Here is a 19,046-nt window from a genome sequence, read left to right as displayed (position 1 = left end):
CTGAGTCCCTTCCGACTCACCGAGTCACTCACCTGACTCGGTTACTCAAACCCTGGTTCGAAATCACTGAACAACCTGCACCAACTCGTCGAGTCTGGAAATGGACTCGGCGAGTGCGTTCCATGCACAACCCCAAACGACCTTCTGAGGTCAGATCTGCTTCACTAACTCATAGATCCGGTCCTTCCAAGCTTATTCATCACGTAAAGTTCATGTCTTGGCGCTTATAACACACCTAATGACTCATAAATGGTGTTTTGACCTCAAGCACAAAGACCCCAATCCAAAACCTCCATGGATTCATAAAAAGCTTGGACAAAGGGACACTCTGGACCTCCAAGGGTCCAGATCCAGAACCTAACTCGCTTAAGGGACCAAGGAAGCACTAGACCTAGCCACAAAAGGGCTCAATAAGCCCTAAATCAACATGAACATCACCATAACAGAGAATGGTTCGAAAATAGTACCTCAAACGTGATGTTCTGAACCTCAGATCTTCAGGAAGTTGATCCTCTTGTTTCTCCTTGGCTATTGCTTCATTTCCCTTGCTAGATAACACCTCCAAGGTCAATAATGGCTCCTTAAATTACTCCAAACGCTCAAGCTCACTAGGGTTTCACTCTGGGGATTGGTGAGCACAAATGACGGCCATAAGGCCCTTTAAATAGGCCCCAAACCCGAGAAATTAGGGTTTCATTAAACAGCTCGGACTCGCCGAGTCCAGGCGCGAACCCGCGTCCAAATCCACAATCATACTCGGCGAGTCTAGGCTCCAACTCGCCGAGTCTCTTTACAATTAACAAAAATAAATAAATGAATAATACTTGGGGATCCGGGCTGTTACATAGTCTATGTTTAGTAGTGTTGATGTTAGTCAAACACATTTTTTTTACCTTTGAGCTTTTTTCAGTTGATTAAGTAATGTTATAATTTCTAGACAAGGTTTAAATTCAGGCCATGAATCGCCTTTCATGATCAAATTAAACTGTCTTTCCATAACATACAATCTAATCTCTTATAGCATTGTGATGATTGATTTTTTCCTTACATCTTTTATGGCATTGTTAAAACTCTGTAACACCTGGTTCCTGGTACACATTTTAATTAAAGTAAACTCATGTTTTTCTCTGGGACTCGGCGAGTTTGAGGCCCAACTCGTCGAGTAGACTCAACTTTGGATCGGTAGGATAAGTGACCTACTCGATGAGTCGGGAGACTGACTCGACGAGTAGGATTGTCTGAATGAAACCCTAATATTTGGGGTTTGCACCCTATTTAAACAAATTATAACACCCCAACCCAGCCTCCGTTGTTCCTCCCAACCAAGAGAAAACCCTAACTCGAACCCTAAGCCTCTTTTGAGTGTTCTTGAGATTCTTGGTGACTTTTGTGTGCATTTGAAGTTGGAAGAGAATAAGGAAGCTTGGGAGTTCAAGTGGAAGCTAGTAGATCCAGAGGTTTTGCTTCATTCTCAATCCATTCAAGGTAAAAAGTGTGAACCTTGACCATCTATCTCTTAGATCTTGTTTCGGGGCTATTTTCTACCATTTTTATGAGTTTGTGAAGTTATAATCGGATTTTGTGAGTGTGTTTGGAGTTACACTTCAAATCTGGAACCATTGAGGGTTCCCATGGCATAAAGGTGCCAACTTTATGGCCATAGGAGACCCATGCTTCTTATATACCTCTTTTTATGGCTTTTTGAGCCAAAAACTACATGCATGGACGTCAAGATTGGAACTTTACGTATAAAATGGACCTTAGGAGGTCAGATCTATGGTTTTGATGCATTAAGACCCATTATAATCGACTGAATAGTTTTAGACAAAGAAGGACTCGACGAGTCGGGTCGCATCCCCCCCCTCCCCCCGAATGTTTTCTGGTAATGGTCTTTTGTTGAGTGGGAGGAACACTCAACCTGTTATCATTATTAGTTACTAGTTCCAACTAAGCACCTTTGGCTTAGTCAGCTTTTATCTGACCAATTACATAATACCATGTAGGCTCATCAAACAACAAGTTCGGTCCTAAAATATCAAACCATTTTTCTAATGATGCGACTAAACTATTGTAGAAAGGGTTAATGACTTATAAGAGTAACATAGTTTAGGTTTTGTTCACATTTGGTCCTTCATGTTTTTTGTCCATATATTGTCATTGAACTTGTTTGTATTGTTCACGTTACATCCTTCTAATCGACTAAATCCTACACTAACCGGTCATAAGAATGTAATGTGAACAATCCAATCAAGTTTAATAATATTTAAGTATGGATATGAATGATATTTTGGAATATATTATCTACACGAAATGGTGGCCCATATGAAACTTCATAAATAAGTGTGTGTTTGACTATTCGAGACTTAGACAAAATAAATTATTTGAAGATATTGTTGTTTTTTTTAATTGGGTGGTGCATCGGAATCATAAATTCTATATTCCGTAGAATTTATGGTTTTAAAACCCCATTTTGAACTTTATGATGTAATAGTTCTGTTTCGTCTTTAGCTTCTTGCTAAGACTTTTTTGTTTTTTATTAAAATTTAACCGTTAAAAAAAATAATAATAACTTCAAGAACTATACGTGAACACAACATAAACTATATTACCTTTTATCCTTAATTATAGTTAAAACTTTTATGACACGAGATAGCAAATTAAAACCATTTTTTAACAGTCTTTAGAAGAAATTAATAAATGACACGAGATGGCAAATTAAAACTTTAACAATCTTTAGAAGAAACTAGTGAAGAAACCTGCGTTGCGGGATTGGATTTTTTTTCTATAAGCAGATTTTATTATCATAGTTAATGACCAAAAGTTCAATCCATTGGATACAATGATTGCAGATTGATAATAAATATACAGAACATAAAAATTTAATTAGATACAATTAAAGTTACAATTTAATCTTTGGTAACTACACAAAGTTGGAAGTTAATCTTCACGACATTGTATGTTTCAATACATTGGATACAATGATTCTAGTCTTGTGATCAATGTATACTTACATTCAACTAATGACATGTTTATTCATTATTGGACTGTGATTCCAGTAACATCAGAATTTGATGTGGTTTCTATTCCAAAATTTAGCATCCTTTGTTGAAATTCCGGTGGTCACCAAAAAACTATGGAGGCGGCTGCTATCAAGATTCCAGCAATTAGAGCCCATATCTCATACACCCTGATGTCGTTTGTTTTGTGATAGAAATAGTGAAGCAAGTATTTGTCTCCTCTTAATTCCCACTCCTTTTCTCCTCTACTTTCATTTTGAATCATCATCCATCAAAATCCCATTTTTTTAAATAACCCCATGTTTCTTTTTCACCTTAATACATAAATAAATATTAAAGAGAGAAAAAAGAGTATGAATACAAACCTTGAGAAACATTTCCAAAGGAGCATAGAATATTGATTCTACTTCTTCAGCATCCCTCAATGCGATTTGAATATCATATGTATCCTCTTCGTCGGCTCTACCAGAGTAAGATGACAGTTTCGATGATCGTTGAGTTAGAATGACATTGATATCGTCCCATTCTTCGAACAGGCATATCAGAACTGCAACTCGGTTGGGGGTTCAAATAGTACCAATACATACCTACTGGGGTATTTGGCAGAGTGATGAACAAAACCTATCAAAAAATGTAAGAGCATAAAAGGGTAGAAGTGATTTAAAAAAATGAAATTACAAGAAAGAAACAAATAGACCTACCTAAATCTTGTTGAATACAGGAATGGTATAGATTGAAAAATATTTTCATTTTTACATGTCTATTTCTAGTTTTGGGCCTTACTTTAAACTTTAAAATAACAACAAAATTTAATAATCATACAAAAACTATTCAAATTACTCAGATTTTGAAGTCTTTATACCATGATATCTTGTGGATTTGCAGACAACACACTTAGAAGGAGTATAATTTCGCAGTATAAGTTCATACTCATTTTAATTACATTATATGAGGAGTTTAACAGGAGTACTTACATCTACAACCTTTGCAACAGGAGATTATGTCAATAGAAAGTGCACATCCAAATATAAACAGAAACACAAAAGTTATAAAGATTAGGTTCATATATTTGAACAAAAAAATGAAGTTGTGTAAGAAAAAACATGTGTTTGCAATATACAACCATATTGACAAACTTTTAATCTTAGAATACAGGAATGGTATAGATTGAAAAATATTTTCATTTTTACATGTCTATTTCTAGTTTTGGGCCTTACTTTAAACTTTAAAATAACAACAAACTTTAATAATCATACAAAAACTATTCAAATTACTCAGATTTTGAAGTCTTTATACCATGATATCTTGTGGATTTGCAGACAACACACTTAGAGGGAGTATAATTCCATAGTATAAGTTCATACTCATTTGAATTACATTATATGAGCAGTTTAACAGGAGTACTTACATCTACAACCTTTGCAACAGGAGATTCTGTCAATAGAAAGTGCACATCCAAATATAAACAGAAACACAAAAGTTATAAAGATTAGGTTCATATATTTGAACAAAAAAATGAAGTTGTGTAAGAAAAAACATGTGTTTGCAATATATAACCATATTGACAAACTTTTAATCTTAGAATTATATAATTTTTTTTATAAACCACATAGTAATCAAAGATGAATATAAACAACCGACAATCATACCATAGGTAGAGATTTGAGTGGTAAAAATATCCAAATTATAAACTGACATTTACGCCCCATTTGGAGTATTCATTTTTGAGAATAATCATTAATCAATAATCATATACATGTGTACATAGGAATACACCAGTGAGATTCAAATTAATAATGTCCTGCCATTGAGATGTCTTCATCCTCATCAACAAACCACCCCTTATAATCCCTGTATGTATCATTGCACTGATTGAGGTTGAATTAAAAGGGTTTAAGGTTTAGGGAGAGATTGGTGATAGAATTTTGTAACCTGCATTGTTGACCAATACATCAATAGTCCCCCACGCATCAACTGTGTGTAATAATTATAATGTCAACAAAATTCTAAATCTTTTTTCTAGACTAAGAATTAATAAGTGGTGAATAATGAATTATGGGTCACGGTTTTGATCATAGATGCAACATCTGGTTCTTTTGAAACATCTCCTTCAAATGTAAGTGCCTGACCACTTGCTTCCTCAATCTGGATCAGAAAGGAAATAGTCACTTCCATTATATTATATGCGATTGCCATCACAATTTACAATTTATTACAAGATAAATTAAGCTATTGATTCACCAGTTTACAAACTTGTTCTGCTTCATTAGACGATCTTGCATAATTAACCAAAACCTTACAACCAGCTTTGCCTAAAGCTAGGGCAACCGCTTTCCCGATACCTCTAGACGCTCTGGTAATACTTGTATTGGAGACAAAGAGCTGTCGTTCAAGAATTTCCTGGTCAACAATTTGACTCGCAAAGAATAAACACTAAAAAGATTATATATTTCTTCCTTGCCTATGATCCATGCTCCACCAGTCACAAATCCAATAACTGGCCTTGGGTTATCTATGTTTTTGGGCAAGTATATATTGAGTCTGAAATTTTATTTTAAAGAATATATGATTAGGGTAAACAGAAGAAAGATAAATTGTGTTGGCATCTCAATCACAAATTTACATTACCTAGTTCTAGGTTGATCTCCATAAACTATTCACTATTCTTCTCTGCATTTGGCTTGGAAAGGAATATTGATGTAAAACTGTAAAAGAAAAAATTATTCAAAGCTCACATGTTGATTCAGTGGAGCGAATATATTGTCGCCGGCAACAGCACATCACCGATTAAAATAAAGCAATGACGGTGAAGATGAAGAAGTGGACTGACATCGTGAGGTGGTGGGATGCTACCAATAGCGGTGCTTCAGTATAGAGAGAAGGGAAGTGAAATAGGCAAAGATGGAATTCGGGAAGATAAAGGAGGACGGATGTTGATTGAAGACATATGCGGTAGAGATAGAGATAGAGAAAACAGTGAACAAATGGAGAAGAAAACAATGAATCAGGGGTGATATCAATCAATAGGCGGTGGGATATCGGGTTAAGAACCGATGACCACCAATCCAATTTTTATTGGTTAATAGAATCGGTGTCGAGGACACTAATCTGGTAAAAGAAAAAGGAAAAAAAAAATCAGCAAATCACTGAAGAGTACTATTCAAATGACACTTTAGAATTAGTATGTATATATAATTAATAAATCTAATTTTAGTTTAGAAACATAGTTTTGTTTTAAAATTTTAATATTATTAAACAAAATCATTCTATCAAAGTATTTCCTCTTCCGTTACATCTTTTACTATTAAATTAAGTCGGCCGTAATTATCTGCGTGACAATTCCTCTTACTCACCTTTTTCCCCTTTTCTCAACACCCACAAATCCACAACACATATTTTCACATGCATTTCAAATCCTTTATATCTTCCCTAATTTTCTCTTTCAGATTTCAGAACTCAAGAATTTCTTCCAAAAATGGGAAATTATGCTTCAGCATGCAATGTCATGATCTCCCCTAGAATCAAGAGCAACAAAGCAGCCAGAGTTATATTTCCGGCCGGTGAAATCCGACAGTTTCAGGAGTCCGTCGAGGCGGCAGATATCATGCTCGAGTGTCCCAACTTCTTCCTCGTCAACTCCCAGTCGTTAAACATCAACAGAAGATTTTCACCTCTGTCATCGGATGAAGAATTGGAGTCTAATAACATTTACATCATGTTTCCGATGAGGAGGTTGAATTCGATGGTTACACCTGCGGATATGGCGGTTTTCTGGATGGCAGCTAACAGTGCCGCTAAGCGGATTTCGGGGAGGATATCGTCGGAGTTGGAGAAAAATGGCGATGTGAACATGGTGGAGACGGAGCACCGGAGTGTGGTGGCGGAGGTGCCGGAGTTTAGTTATAGGCTGACGTTTTGTAGGTCAAGAAAACCGTCACTCGACACAATTACGGAGGAGCCTAGTTGTTGTAAATGACAGATGTTTATATTTCGTTGAGGGTGAATGTTTTAATTATTGTAAATATAATTTTGTTTAAATATTAAAATTATTTGTCAAAAAAAAAAAAGAATTAATGTTAAAATATGTTAAAATGACTTGGATAATTTTTTTCGTACTAAAGAAACGACACTTAGAGCAATTGACATCTTCTACTCTCACATATTTTAAAGATTTTCATGTTGTTCTACAAGTCACTGACCAATTCTTATGTAAGTATAATATAAGATTTTTAACCCAAGGAATTAATTTTTTTTATTAATGAAATCAACTTGAATTGACTTGGATCTAATTGATTCATTGTAATTACAACTAGGAAGGCAAAAACTATTACGTTTGACGCATTCAAAATGAAACTAAATGAAACTGTGTCTACCAACTTTAAACCAATTTTCAAAGAACGCAGATCAATTTTAAAACAACAAAAGTGAACAATGATTAACATTATTTAAAAAAAAAACAAACAAACTAGGCAGCCTATCGAAAGAAACTGAAACTAAATACATAAGCATACATTTAGTATTAAAGATCCAAAATAAAGCTGGATGATAATTTAAATAACCTAAGAAAACACTAATGACAACCTTGGTTGACCGTGTTAAAGTGATCCAAGACGAGAACAAAATCCTAGACATTTGATTTCACGTCCCATAGACATATTTATAGGAAGTTCTTAATCATTTTGGGGTACTAAACATACATACGAAACTTGTCATCCTGATAGAGTCTAGTGGTTGATAAGTGAAATTCCACACAAAAGGTTCATGGTTCAAACTAAAACTAAACTTTGATATATCCAAAATATTGCTAGTGTTCCGTGATTAATCTTAATGTAGACATTATGACGGATTGACGTGAGATGCTGAGATGATATGTTTTACTAAATTTTTTATACTAAACTAAATACACGATCTTAATGTCAACTATAACCTTTTTATGCTCAAGGTAAAACACTTACAAGGTAGACATTATGATGGATTGACAGTTTTTCCATTTTGCGGAGCTACAGTAGATTCCGCAGAGCTCCGCGGAGCTACCTCCGCGGAATACATGTCTATACCCGAAAATGTCAATTTTCATGTCTAAATTTTGAAAATACCCACATTTTTTGACTATTGCCGGTATTTTTCCCAAATTATGACATGTATAGAACTTACATTTACACTCGTGTAATGTAGGGATGAAAGTGAGTCCAAACCCGGACCGGGTGGACCCGGACCCGGAAAACCCGGAACCGGTTAACGAGATTTTATAGAATCAGAAACCGGACCGGTATATAGGAACCGGTTTCGGGTACGGTACCGGGTAAAGTGGGTCTAGAACCGGAAAACCCGGAAACATCAAAGTGGGTAGGTTGGAATCGGATAATGTGAGTTTAGAACCGAAAAACCTGAAAAAACCGAAATGTTTTGGTAATTACTTACTACTTAGTGGGTTGAACTTTGAAAATTTTCATATTGATATCCCGACTTTGGAAGACTGTAATTCATTGAATATGAAACCAAAATTGACAAAATTATAGTCTAAAATCATGGACAAACTCTAAACTACATTCTGGAAAAAACCGCATGTCAATTCGACTTTAAACAAATGAGATATACATGTGTTAACATTTTCACATAATACAAAGTATAAAAACAAATAGCTATAAATGTTTTAAAACTTTCACAAAATACAAAAAAACTGAAAAACTAAAAACTTTTAGCTTTGATATCTCGACTTTGAGGGACTATAAGTCAATGAATATAAACTAAAAATAGCAAATTTATAGTCTAAAATCATGTACAAACTCTAAACTATACGTTGGAAAAAACCTCAAGTCAATCGGAGTTGAAACGAATGAGATATGTATCTTTTAAACGTTTCACAAAAACCGGTTCCGGCCCTAAAAGTGGTTCCGGTTCCTAACACCGGTTCCGGTTTTTAGACCCAGTTTACCCGGACCCGATGGACCCAAACCCGGATTATCCGGAACCCGGATAAAGCCAATTTTTAAACCCAGAACCAGAACCGGTTCTATATATTCCGGTTCTGATACGGTTTTTCGGTTCTAAATCTCATCCCTATTATAATGTAAAGCTTAAAAGAAAATAACTATAGTTGATCGGTTTTGCGGTTCTTAAAACCGTTTAAATATAAAAACTACATTGTATTATAAAACAAATCAAACCACATAAAAATAAAATTGCACCTAAAATTGCAAATCGCAAATCCCACGAAACAAAAAAAAAAATCAAATGGTACAGTTTTAACAAACTAAAAACCAACAATCCAACATATGCTATTTTTTATACGATTTTAACTAAAAGCCACATACGATTCTAGCCTTCTGTCATGAGATCCAATTGAGTAAGATTTACTAATCATATATACGATATTGAGATATTCTGACAAGTTATACTTGATTAACTCATACAATATTTGTTTGGAGTTCGGACGTTATTTGATTTTTAATATTCAATAATGCATATAAATTACAAGTCAAAACTAAACAATGCTGAAGATGTTGAAATTGACATCATAAGTTGAATTCTGTCATTTAATATGGCTCTAAATATCCAATTATTAATTAAATATGCTTATTAAATTACAAACCAACATATGTCATATCTTTAAAGTTTAAGCCAACAATGTCCAATAATTTTCTTTAACATAAAAAAATCAATCTTGTCTTCTCACACAGTTACACTTTCTGTGTGTGTATAGAGAGAAGAGAAACCATGAACACGAAAGAAATTTATTATAGTGTACATGAATGAATGGATTCCGCTATGCAAATTGAGTGCTCCTTACAAGAGGGATTTCCAAAGCTGAAAGCAAAACCCTCATAAGAGCCTCAAATATTCATAACTTTCTTGGCTTTCAACTCATCCGATCCCCATCTTGTAAGTTTCATCTTTCCTCTTTTTTTCACCTTTCTTCCATTACTATATATCTAAGATTCTCGTTTATAATCTGTATTTCCATGCCTTTAGGTGTTATTCCTTCCAAGAAAGATAACTCGCTTTTTACCCATCTGGAGGTATTCATCCTTTTGCCCTTACTTTTTTCGCTTTTTCAAATTAGGGTTTTGAATCTTTATAAACGACATCATGTTTGTTTCGATCGAAATTTCACCTTTTTGATTTCATAAGGGTTCCTTTTCTGTCTTAATGCTTCACCTTTTTTGAATTTGTTTTTTTTATCGACTTTAGCTTGTTCTTCATCTTGACTCCTTTTCCAGCTCTTATGAAACTGTTATTGTTTATATAAAAAAAAATTGAAGCTTTATATATGGCCTTAGCTTTGTTTTGATCGAAAGTTCATCTTTCTGGAAGGTATGGGCTCCTTTTTCCACTAATTTTCACTTTTCTTGAATTGGGTTTTGCTATTTGAATCTTTTTACACAACTTTATTTCGATTGGAATTCATTTTATTTTGCAAGGAAGTATTTTTCTGGGTTTTTTTTTTTTTTCTCTAAATATTATGATTGTTCTAATATAAACTGGCAAATATAATGGTTACAAGGTAAATCCCTATCGGATTATTTTGATGCTTTTATTCATCTGGGCGCCCTTTTTTATATGCTTTTATCTTCTTTAGAATTTATTTTGATGCATAATTAAATTATTAATGTCGAGGGGTTTCTTTGTTCAGGATAATAAAATATATTCCAATCCAAGTGGTGTTGTGATGGGGGATCATTTCGTCTTTTTGGTTGATCGATTGCTCACAGAATCAACATTAGAAGCTGCAATCGAAAGTAGAAACCCTTCAAAGAATTTGGGAAAAGATGACACAGTTATCGATTGTTCTTCTTCTTCTTCTCATGTTGATTTCACTCCAAAGAAATTGGTTGAATGCAGAATATGTCAAGATGAGGATTTCGATTCAAATATGGAGACCCCATGCTCTTGTTGTGGCAGCTTAAAGGTTGTTTTTTTTTACCTTTCTATTTGTCTACTTTTTCTTATAAAATAAAAATGCAAGTTTCACAAAGTGGCTCGTTTTTACTTTTTGTAGTATGCTCATCGCAGATGTGTTCAAAGATGGTGTAATGAGAAGGGTGACACCATGTGTGAAATTTGTCACCAGGTGTCTTATCATTATCATTATTATTTCTTAATCTCTCTTTTTTTTTTGGAAATATCATTTATTGTTCTCAAAATCTTATATTTATTTATTCATATAAGGTTCTGAAATAGTTTTATAATTTAATTGCAGCAATTCAAACCGGGTTACACAGCACCATCACGTGTTTTTCGGTTAGGGGGAATTCCATTGAACTTGAGGTACATATTCACATTCCGTTACTATATGTAAAAAAAAAGTGGAATAGTTTGACTTTTGAGGTCAAATATATATTTTAAGAGTCTTGACAATTTGAAGTTAAGAATGGGTTCATTTGACCTCAAAAGTCAAACCTTTTTTATTTGATTGCTAAATTCTTTCATTTGTGAGGTTTTCAGGGGACATTGGCATGTAGCTAGAAGGGATATAAACAATAATCCTCGATTAATTACAGTTGTTTCACCCGATCGTAATTTCCTCGATCAAGATTATGATGAATACGTGGACCCCACTTCTAGAAGCTTCACATGCTTCCGCTCAGTTGCCGCCATTGTATGCAATCTACCCCCACCCCACCCACCCACCACTCCAATTAATTTATTTTTTTCTTATGTTTTGTTTGTAGTTTGTGGTTCTTCTCTTCTTGCGTCACTCACTTCCTGCAATTGTAAATGGAACATGGAATTACTCGTTTCCTATGTTTGTGGTAAGATAAAGATTTTATTTATTTTTCTTTCTTTTATTTTCTAGTTTGATAATCAACCTTTTTTTTTTTATTTTTTATTTTTTAGTTATGGTTCTTAAGAACTTCAGCGATTGTTGTACCAATATATATCATGATGAGAGCGATGGTGGCTTTGATACATTGGCGACGAAGATTGGTGAGTATTTTACATTCTCCTGTTTTTCCAATTGGTGTTGCTACAAGGGCATTTATGTCTTTTGTGTTGACAAAAAGCTTTAATTTTTTTTTTGTCATGTTGACACCAGTCAACCATTTACTTTGTTTTGGCGTTGATTTTTTTAGGCTTTAAGTGCATCAATGTCGTCTCTTTCTTCTGATGATGATGAGGGAGAAGGTAGTCTAACGCCACCTCAGCAACAGCCACCTGTCACACGTGTTCATTGATCTGTGTTGGCATGAGGTTTGAGCAATCAGGACCAAATGTTGATGTGTTGACACGTGTTCAATGTTTAGTGTCTTAAATGTGTATTCTAAGGGGATTATTGGAAAATGAAGTAGCCTTGCGTTATAATCTGTATCATGTACAATTTATGTATCTTGTTATCGTATTTTTAAAATTTTCCACTTACAAAGCAAATGAAGCAAAATGCCCCCCCCTCTTTTTTTTTTTTTTTTTTTTTTCCATTAAGTGATGTTGGTAATTTGGTAAAGATGTAAATTTGCTGTTGTGCAATTATAAATTAAAGGGTAAAATTGTCATTTTTATTGATTCTAATTCTAACACAATTATTCAGAGACTTGACCAAACAATTTGTTTTTTTTATCTAGAGACATATTCACTGGCCTCTTCTGAATCATTTAGAGGTTGACAAAATGGAATTAAATTGATAAATTAAAAGATAATACTTAAAAATAAAATAAAATAATATGTACTACTAAAGAAGTTGCATAAAAGTATATGTCGAATCATGGAAATGGAATAACAATCATTAGGAAAATGCTACGCTTTATTCACATGTGGTAAACATTTTTTTTTCTTTTGTTTTAATTGTCACTATCATTATGGTTTAAGTAAAACTATACGAAACAAGTTTCTGATTTATGATCTAAAAGTAGATGAAACAAGTTACAAAAATCATACTTTGGTATTTTAGTAGTGTAAAACTCGTACATTTTTTGGTAGTTGTTTCGTCTATGGGGTAGGTGTTAGGTTTGTAGTCGTTAGGGTGGGGGAAATAGCGGTTTATATTTGTATATGATTATTCTTGGCAAAAGAATATTTCAAAATTAATGTTTTAAGTATTGCTATTTTAATTTAAAGTAATGGTATAATGAAATAAATTTTATACTTTTCAATTACATGTTAAATAAAAATTATAAAACACATGTTTATACTTTTATGGTTAAATCAGTCTCATCATCTATATAGGATCTTAATCGAAATAACTAAATACAAATAGTCCTTATATCTTGTGAAATTTTATTTTATATTGGTTATGCTATAAATCATGAGTATTTATTGTACGCTATTAACAATCTCAAGTCGTTATCTTAGTTGTTTCGAAAGTCATAATATGGGCATTGTTTATTACTCTAAGTTAGGGAGAATACACGTACACCATGAAAACGAAAATAGACCAACTCAATTGAATTATATGAAATGAAACTAATAACAATTGATGGTTGATGGTCGCTATTTAAATTCATTTATTTAATAATAGTGATTTAATTGATGCTTACAAGTAGTATCATATGGAAATTAAAACAACGATTTATGCTGCTTGACATCTTAAACTCTTTTCAAAATCAAACAAAAAACAACTTTCAAACTTTAATCTATATCGGAATCTCATTTAACTCAACTCATTATTTAAACATTTTATTATTATCAAATTTCAAATTAGGAGATGCATACCCTTCGGCTAGCAAACGAAATATTCTGGAGACCAAAGGTTTTGCTTATGCTAACTATAAAGGTTTCAGTTTTAGCTAATTTGAAATTGAATAATAATGAATATTGAAGGAATTTGTTGACTATGTTATATACGGGGAAAAATGGGTCAAAAAGGAATCAAATTACTATTGAGATTGAAAAAGTTTTTAATAGGAAAAACATAAAATCTAAAATTAGATAGGAGTTTGAAAAATATTTTCTATTTGATGCTAAAAACAATATGAGATTTTAGGTCAACCTAGACGATTGGTTTTTAACTGCTATTATCAATGTGTATTCTTTAAATAGATTTTACTATGTATTTTTTCAACAAGAATTGACTACAATAATATTTCTTTTTGTTTAAAAAATTAAATGTTTCCTTTAAATTCTAATGTTGAAAACAATAAAGAACAACATACCAGCCACAATAAGAAAATCAAGGTGATCCAAAACGAAAAAACGGTATAAATTGAAAGATTATCATTAAACCTGTTAAAAGAGTCAAATAAAAAATTTGTTAGGATTTTTCTATAATAAAAAAGGTTTGAACATAAAAAAAACCATAAAATATTAGATATTTTATACAATCAAGCTTTTAGAATATAATGTACATTTTCTATAGATGGAAACCTAGAAATAAGATTATTAGGTCTTCAAAACTTCTTAGAAATCTTGGTGATGTTTTTTCTTTTGTGGAAACATAAGACCAAAATAAGACTCAGATTGAATGGTACAAAAAAAGATACATCAAACATGCTAAAATAATCCAAATTAAATTCTAAGAACGTGTATGCATTGTTAAAATATAATCTATAAGTAACAAGAGAGAGTTTACTAAATTACTCTAAACCAAGGTTTTGAAAACCGAACCGAAAACCGAATCAGCCGTCTTATTGATTCGATAGTTTAATTGGTTAGACTCGTCATAAAAACCGGATGATGTCATTGTTACATTATTATTAATTTTAATAAAATAAAAATACAAAAAATAAAAAAGAATAATTTTGTTTTAAAATTCCGATTCGACCAACCGGTTTTGACCGGTTCACATAATTAACAATTTTTTTTTTCTAAAAAATGGATCTATGGCTAATTCCCGATTGAACCAGCCGGTCGGTCCAATTCTCAAAGCATGACTGCAAATTTCTTTGTACTATAATATATTTATTTTATTAAAGATTATTGCCAAGTAATAGCTTTTATTGAAAATATGATAAGTGTTTAAAAAAATTAACAAATTAGTTAACTAAAAACATATTTTAAGATTAGTTGGTAAATAAAAAATGGTTATAATGATAGATTTTTATTAAATAAAGTTAAAAATTAAAATTCTTTAAAGATTTTCAACAAATTTAGCTCAAAAATATAAAAAAATAAAAATAAATAAAGAAACGACTTTCTCATAAATAGAATCAAATTGCATTTTTTTTTAATACAATAACGTTTAATCATAAAAAGGTTAAAGTGTTTTAATGGTAATGTATTTTGCACAATTTATCTCTTCAAAACACCGGTTACTTTGGAGTCTTGGACAGACTTCCCGTTTTCAATCGGAAGTAGCGCCGTACGCACCTTTCTCCGCCGGTCAACCAAATTTTCCGAACAGCACTCCGATCTCTCAGAACCTCCCCTCTCTCTTTCTCTATATCCATGTCTTCGGGGTTTAGGCTTTTGACGACGCCCCTGCTTCTCTGGAGCTTCTTATCATTATCCTTGTTCTCATCGGCTTCGATAATCAATCATGCGGCGGGATCTCGATTGCTCCTACGTGCCGTCAACAGCGGTGGAGATCAACCTGATTTCGCTCTTGATTTGAACGCCACCAACTTCGATGCAGTTCTCAAGGATACACCCGCTACTTTTGCCATTGTGGAGTTCTTCGCTCACTGGTTGGTCTATGACACCCCTTTTCTTTATTTCTAGGGTTTATTAAGTTAGATCTTACTTTATTGAGGAATTTTCTGCTGTCAGTTTTTTCATTTCCTTTACGTTAAGTTATGCTCTACTCTGTTTCTTCTTTTCGCAATTTCCATATTTGGAAACATACATCAGAACCTCTGTTATTCCAAATGGATACCGTTACAAATTTATGGGACAATTGTTTCATCCAGTGATTTTTCTCTAAACACAATCTGGAATTCATATCAATCTGGAGTAAAGTAGAGCGTTTTTACCTAAAATCCACAAATTACCTCGATTTGGAAAGGATGGAGCAATCAGATCCTACTCGGATGTTGCCGCAGGAAAAGAAATCAAGTACAGAGATGAACAGTCATACCATTGCAGAAAATTGTAGGATGTCTGAACCTTAAAAGGAAATATCTAAAGTTTCATGGCTATAAAGATTCTATTTTTTTAGTTACAAAAGGATTCTCATTCACTTCTTCTCTTCCATACCTATAGTACAGTTGGTCTATTTACACCTAGAAATTTCTTGAATTTGTACCTTTCATGAGAACAATTTTCCCCTGGAGTCTTTCCATTTATAGCCCTAATTTGGTTCTGTTATTACTCTTTGCAGGTGTCCAGCTTGCAGAAATTATAAGGTACCTATATGTTTCTTCACAATGTTAATATTTCTGATGCATTGCTTAATCTTTTATCTTTAATTTCACAGCCTCAATATGAAAAGGTTGCTAGGCTTTTCAATGGAGCCAATGCTGTTCATCCAGGGATTATATTAATGACACGAGTAGATTGTGCCAATAAGGTAAGGTTACACTTCTTCATTCTTAATATTTTCATTAAGTCACTTAATTGTTATATGGTTTAGCAACAAATTCCTTTTTTACCCATGTTTGGCAGCACAGATAAACACTAATCTATGCGATAAATTCTCTATTAGTCACTACCCTACACTATTCTGGGGCCCACCTTCTAAATTTGTGGGTGGTAGCTGGAATGGGAAAGATGAAAAAAGTAAAATTGTTTCTATTGAAGATGGAAGAACTTCTGATCGTTTACTCAAATGGATTAATACACAATTAGGAAGGTATATAATATATAATCGTTAAGTATCTATATTGTTTTTTTGTGTTTACAATGTTAATGAGTTTTTAATTTTAACTATATGTTTTACTTTTTTACATAGTTCATATAAATTGGAAGATGAAAAGTATGAAAATGATGAGCTTTTTCAATCAAACTTCTCAGACCCTGGACAGGTTTGAATCAATTCTTCATTTTTCTACAAAAGTAAGATTTTTATTTTTTATTTTATTTGTAATATTAAAGCTTAGAATTACTTATTTTTTATAGATTGCACGTGCTGTTTATGATGTTGAAGAGGCTACTTCCCTTGCTTTTGACATTATTCTTGAAAACAAGATGATTAAACAAGAAACTCGAGCTACTCTTATAAAATTCATGCAGTTAATGACAGCTCATCACCCTTCAAGGAGGTTCATATTTTAAATAACAAACCCATTTTTCTTTGTTTCATTTTTTTTTTTCTTCTATTTACTTGGTTTATAATTTTAAATATTGTAGGTGTCGAAGAGGAAGTGCTGATATACTTGTGAATTTTGACGATTTATACCCTTCAAATATCTTGTCACCATCTGAAAAAAACAACACTCAACATGGTGGTCTTACTAAATTTGAGATATGTGGAAAAGAAGTCCCACGTGGATATTGGGTAAATTTTATATTTTTCAAAAAAAAATTAATACTTTTGAAAATCTTGATTTTGGGTATTATATGTACAGATGTTTTGTCGTGGTAGCAAAAATGGTACAAGAGGATTCAGGTATATAATATATTATTATTAAATATTAATCTTATAATTCTATATATAACATATATATATTTTTTTATTACAGTTGTGGTTTATGGGTTTTGCTACATTCATTATCTGTGAGAGTTGAAAACGAAGAAAGTCAAATGGCATTCACGTCAATTTGCGATTTTATACATAAGTTTTTTGCTTGTGAAGAGTGTAGTCAACACTTCTACAATATGTGCTCAAGGTAAGAAAGTCAAAGTTTGTTACATTGACTTTTAATTTTAATTTTTAGTCTCTCATATGAATGTGGTTGCAGGGTAAGTACTCCGTTCACCACAACACGTGATTTTGTCCTGTGGTTATGGACAGCACACAATGAAGTCAACGAGAGACTAAAGTCAACGGAAGCACTTTACAGCACGGGTGACCCGAAGTTCCCGAAATCAATCTGGCCCTCAAGACACCTCTGCCCGGAATGCTACACAACTGCCCGGGATGGGGATTGGGATCGGGAAGAGGTGTACAAGTTCTTGGGCAGGTACTACGGGCAGATGCTAGTGTCACTTTACATGGAGAAAGAGAAGAGTCTATTCGGGCAGGCCCAGATGAAAATCCGGGCAGTTTCGGATGATTTGATACAATCAACAAATGCGCTTGTGGTGCCTGTGGGGGCCGCTGTGGGGATTGCGGTTGCCAGCTGTTTGTTTGGGGCGCTTGCGTGCTTTTGGAGGTCACAGCAGAAGAACCGGAAGTATTTTCATAAACCTCAACTTTTAAAGATTGTGTAGTGTAGTTTATAACTTTATATTTATTTATGGGGAAAAAAAATGAAAGAAGAAATAGATTGTATGATAATACTTGCATTTTAAGAGAAGAAGAGGAAAGGAAATATTATATTATAATGATTTTGTTGCGCAACAATTTCAGGCCAAGAAGGAACTGGAGCTGATTCATTCATTGATTGATTGAGTGAGTGATGGAAGCAAAATGCAAATGAATTACAAGAATTGATCAAAATTATGGTGTATGCATGAGGTCCCATTCTTACTTCTTTTTGACATACATACATCTATTCTATTATCTATAAATTTTTTTATACATATGGGAATGAATGTACAGATTTGGTCTGGTTTTTGTAACATGATGAATGACATTAGTCTTAACGTATTTGAGTTGCGACTACAATTTCATTAAAATATGTGCTAGGTAGGTTGGAAGGATATATGAAATCCTATAAACGTCGAATTCTCTTCAAATCTTCAATGGTATAGTTAGTAATAGTATATATTTTAAATTAAATATATCAATTAACATTTTATTGTAAGCATCTCGTGTTAATAAACAAACACATTATATTTTTAACTTGACAAAATTGCAAAAATGGTCCCCGTGGTTGGCAAATTTATGTGATTTTGGTCCAAAACGAAATATTAATGAACCACTAGTCTAAAATTAGCTATGTTCTATGATGAAACGCCTTCAACAAGCATGTCAAATTTGAGAAAGAGCCGAGAGCATAGTATTGATTTATGCAACACATGAGACAAAGAAAATATTACAGCTTGTGACAACACGCCTACTCTTGCAGGAAATACAGTAGCTTAGTGGTGCCACCGAAACCGCACTCCCTCTCTGCC

At 33.1% G+C, this 19,046-nt stretch overlaps 3 protein-coding genes across 4 annotated transcripts; all 3 read left to right on the top strand.

The window, feature by feature from the left end:
* Nucleotides 1-6,492: 6,492 nt before the first annotated feature.
* Nucleotides 6,493-6,993, top strand: LOC111912611 (uncharacterized). Its single transcript, XM_023908356.1, has one exon. It carries the CDS (start codon nt 6,493-6,495, stop codon nt 6,991-6,993), a length of 501 nt encoding a protein of 166 aa, XP_023764124.1.
* A 2,660-nt stretch (nt 6,994-9,653) lies between these two features.
* LOC111912588 (uncharacterized) lies at nt 9,654-12,386 on the top strand. The gene is made up of 9 exons (XM_023908331.3): nt 9,654-9,899; nt 9,990-10,036; nt 10,651-10,926; nt 11,017-11,088; nt 11,218-11,285; nt 11,463-11,616; nt 11,690-11,770; nt 11,856-11,945; nt 12,092-12,386. The coding sequence occupies exons 3-9, from the start codon at nt 10,687-10,689 to the stop codon at nt 12,191-12,193; spliced, it is 807 nt and encodes a 268-aa protein (XP_023764099.1). The 5' UTR covers nt 9,654-9,899; nt 9,990-10,036; nt 10,651-10,686; the 3' UTR covers nt 12,194-12,386.
* A 2,780-nt stretch (nt 12,387-15,166) lies between these two features.
* On the top strand, nt 15,167-18,576 carry LOC111912587 (sulfhydryl oxidase 2). Of its 2 annotated transcripts, XM_023908330.3 has the most exons (11): nt 15,167-15,574; nt 16,207-16,231; nt 16,303-16,395; nt 16,496-16,677; nt 16,777-16,849; nt 16,944-17,086; nt 17,175-17,322; nt 17,393-17,433; nt 17,507-17,653; nt 17,726-18,160; nt 18,337-18,576. In XM_023908330.3, the coding sequence occupies exons 1-11, from the start codon at nt 15,336-15,338 to the stop codon at nt 18,356-18,358; spliced, it is 1,548 nt and encodes a 515-aa protein (XP_023764098.1). In that variant the 5' UTR covers nt 15,167-15,335; the 3' UTR covers nt 18,359-18,576. The 2 variants fall into 2 exon arrangements, with proteins under 2 accessions (XP_023764098.1, XP_023764097.1); XM_023908329.3 differs by lacking the exon at nt 18,337-18,576 and having other exon boundaries at nt 15,170-15,574; nt 17,726-18,311.
* Nucleotides 18,577-19,046: the final 470 nt, after the last annotated feature.

Source organism: Lactuca sativa, chromosome 3 (genome assembly GCF_002870075.4).
Source record: "Lactuca sativa cultivar Salinas chromosome 3, Lsat_Salinas_v11, whole genome shotgun sequence".
Taxonomy (NCBI): Eukaryota; Viridiplantae; Streptophyta; class Magnoliopsida; order Asterales; family Asteraceae; genus Lactuca; species Lactuca sativa.
Note: the sequence above shows the minus strand (reverse complement) of the source record. Positions and strands in the feature narration are given on the sequence as shown.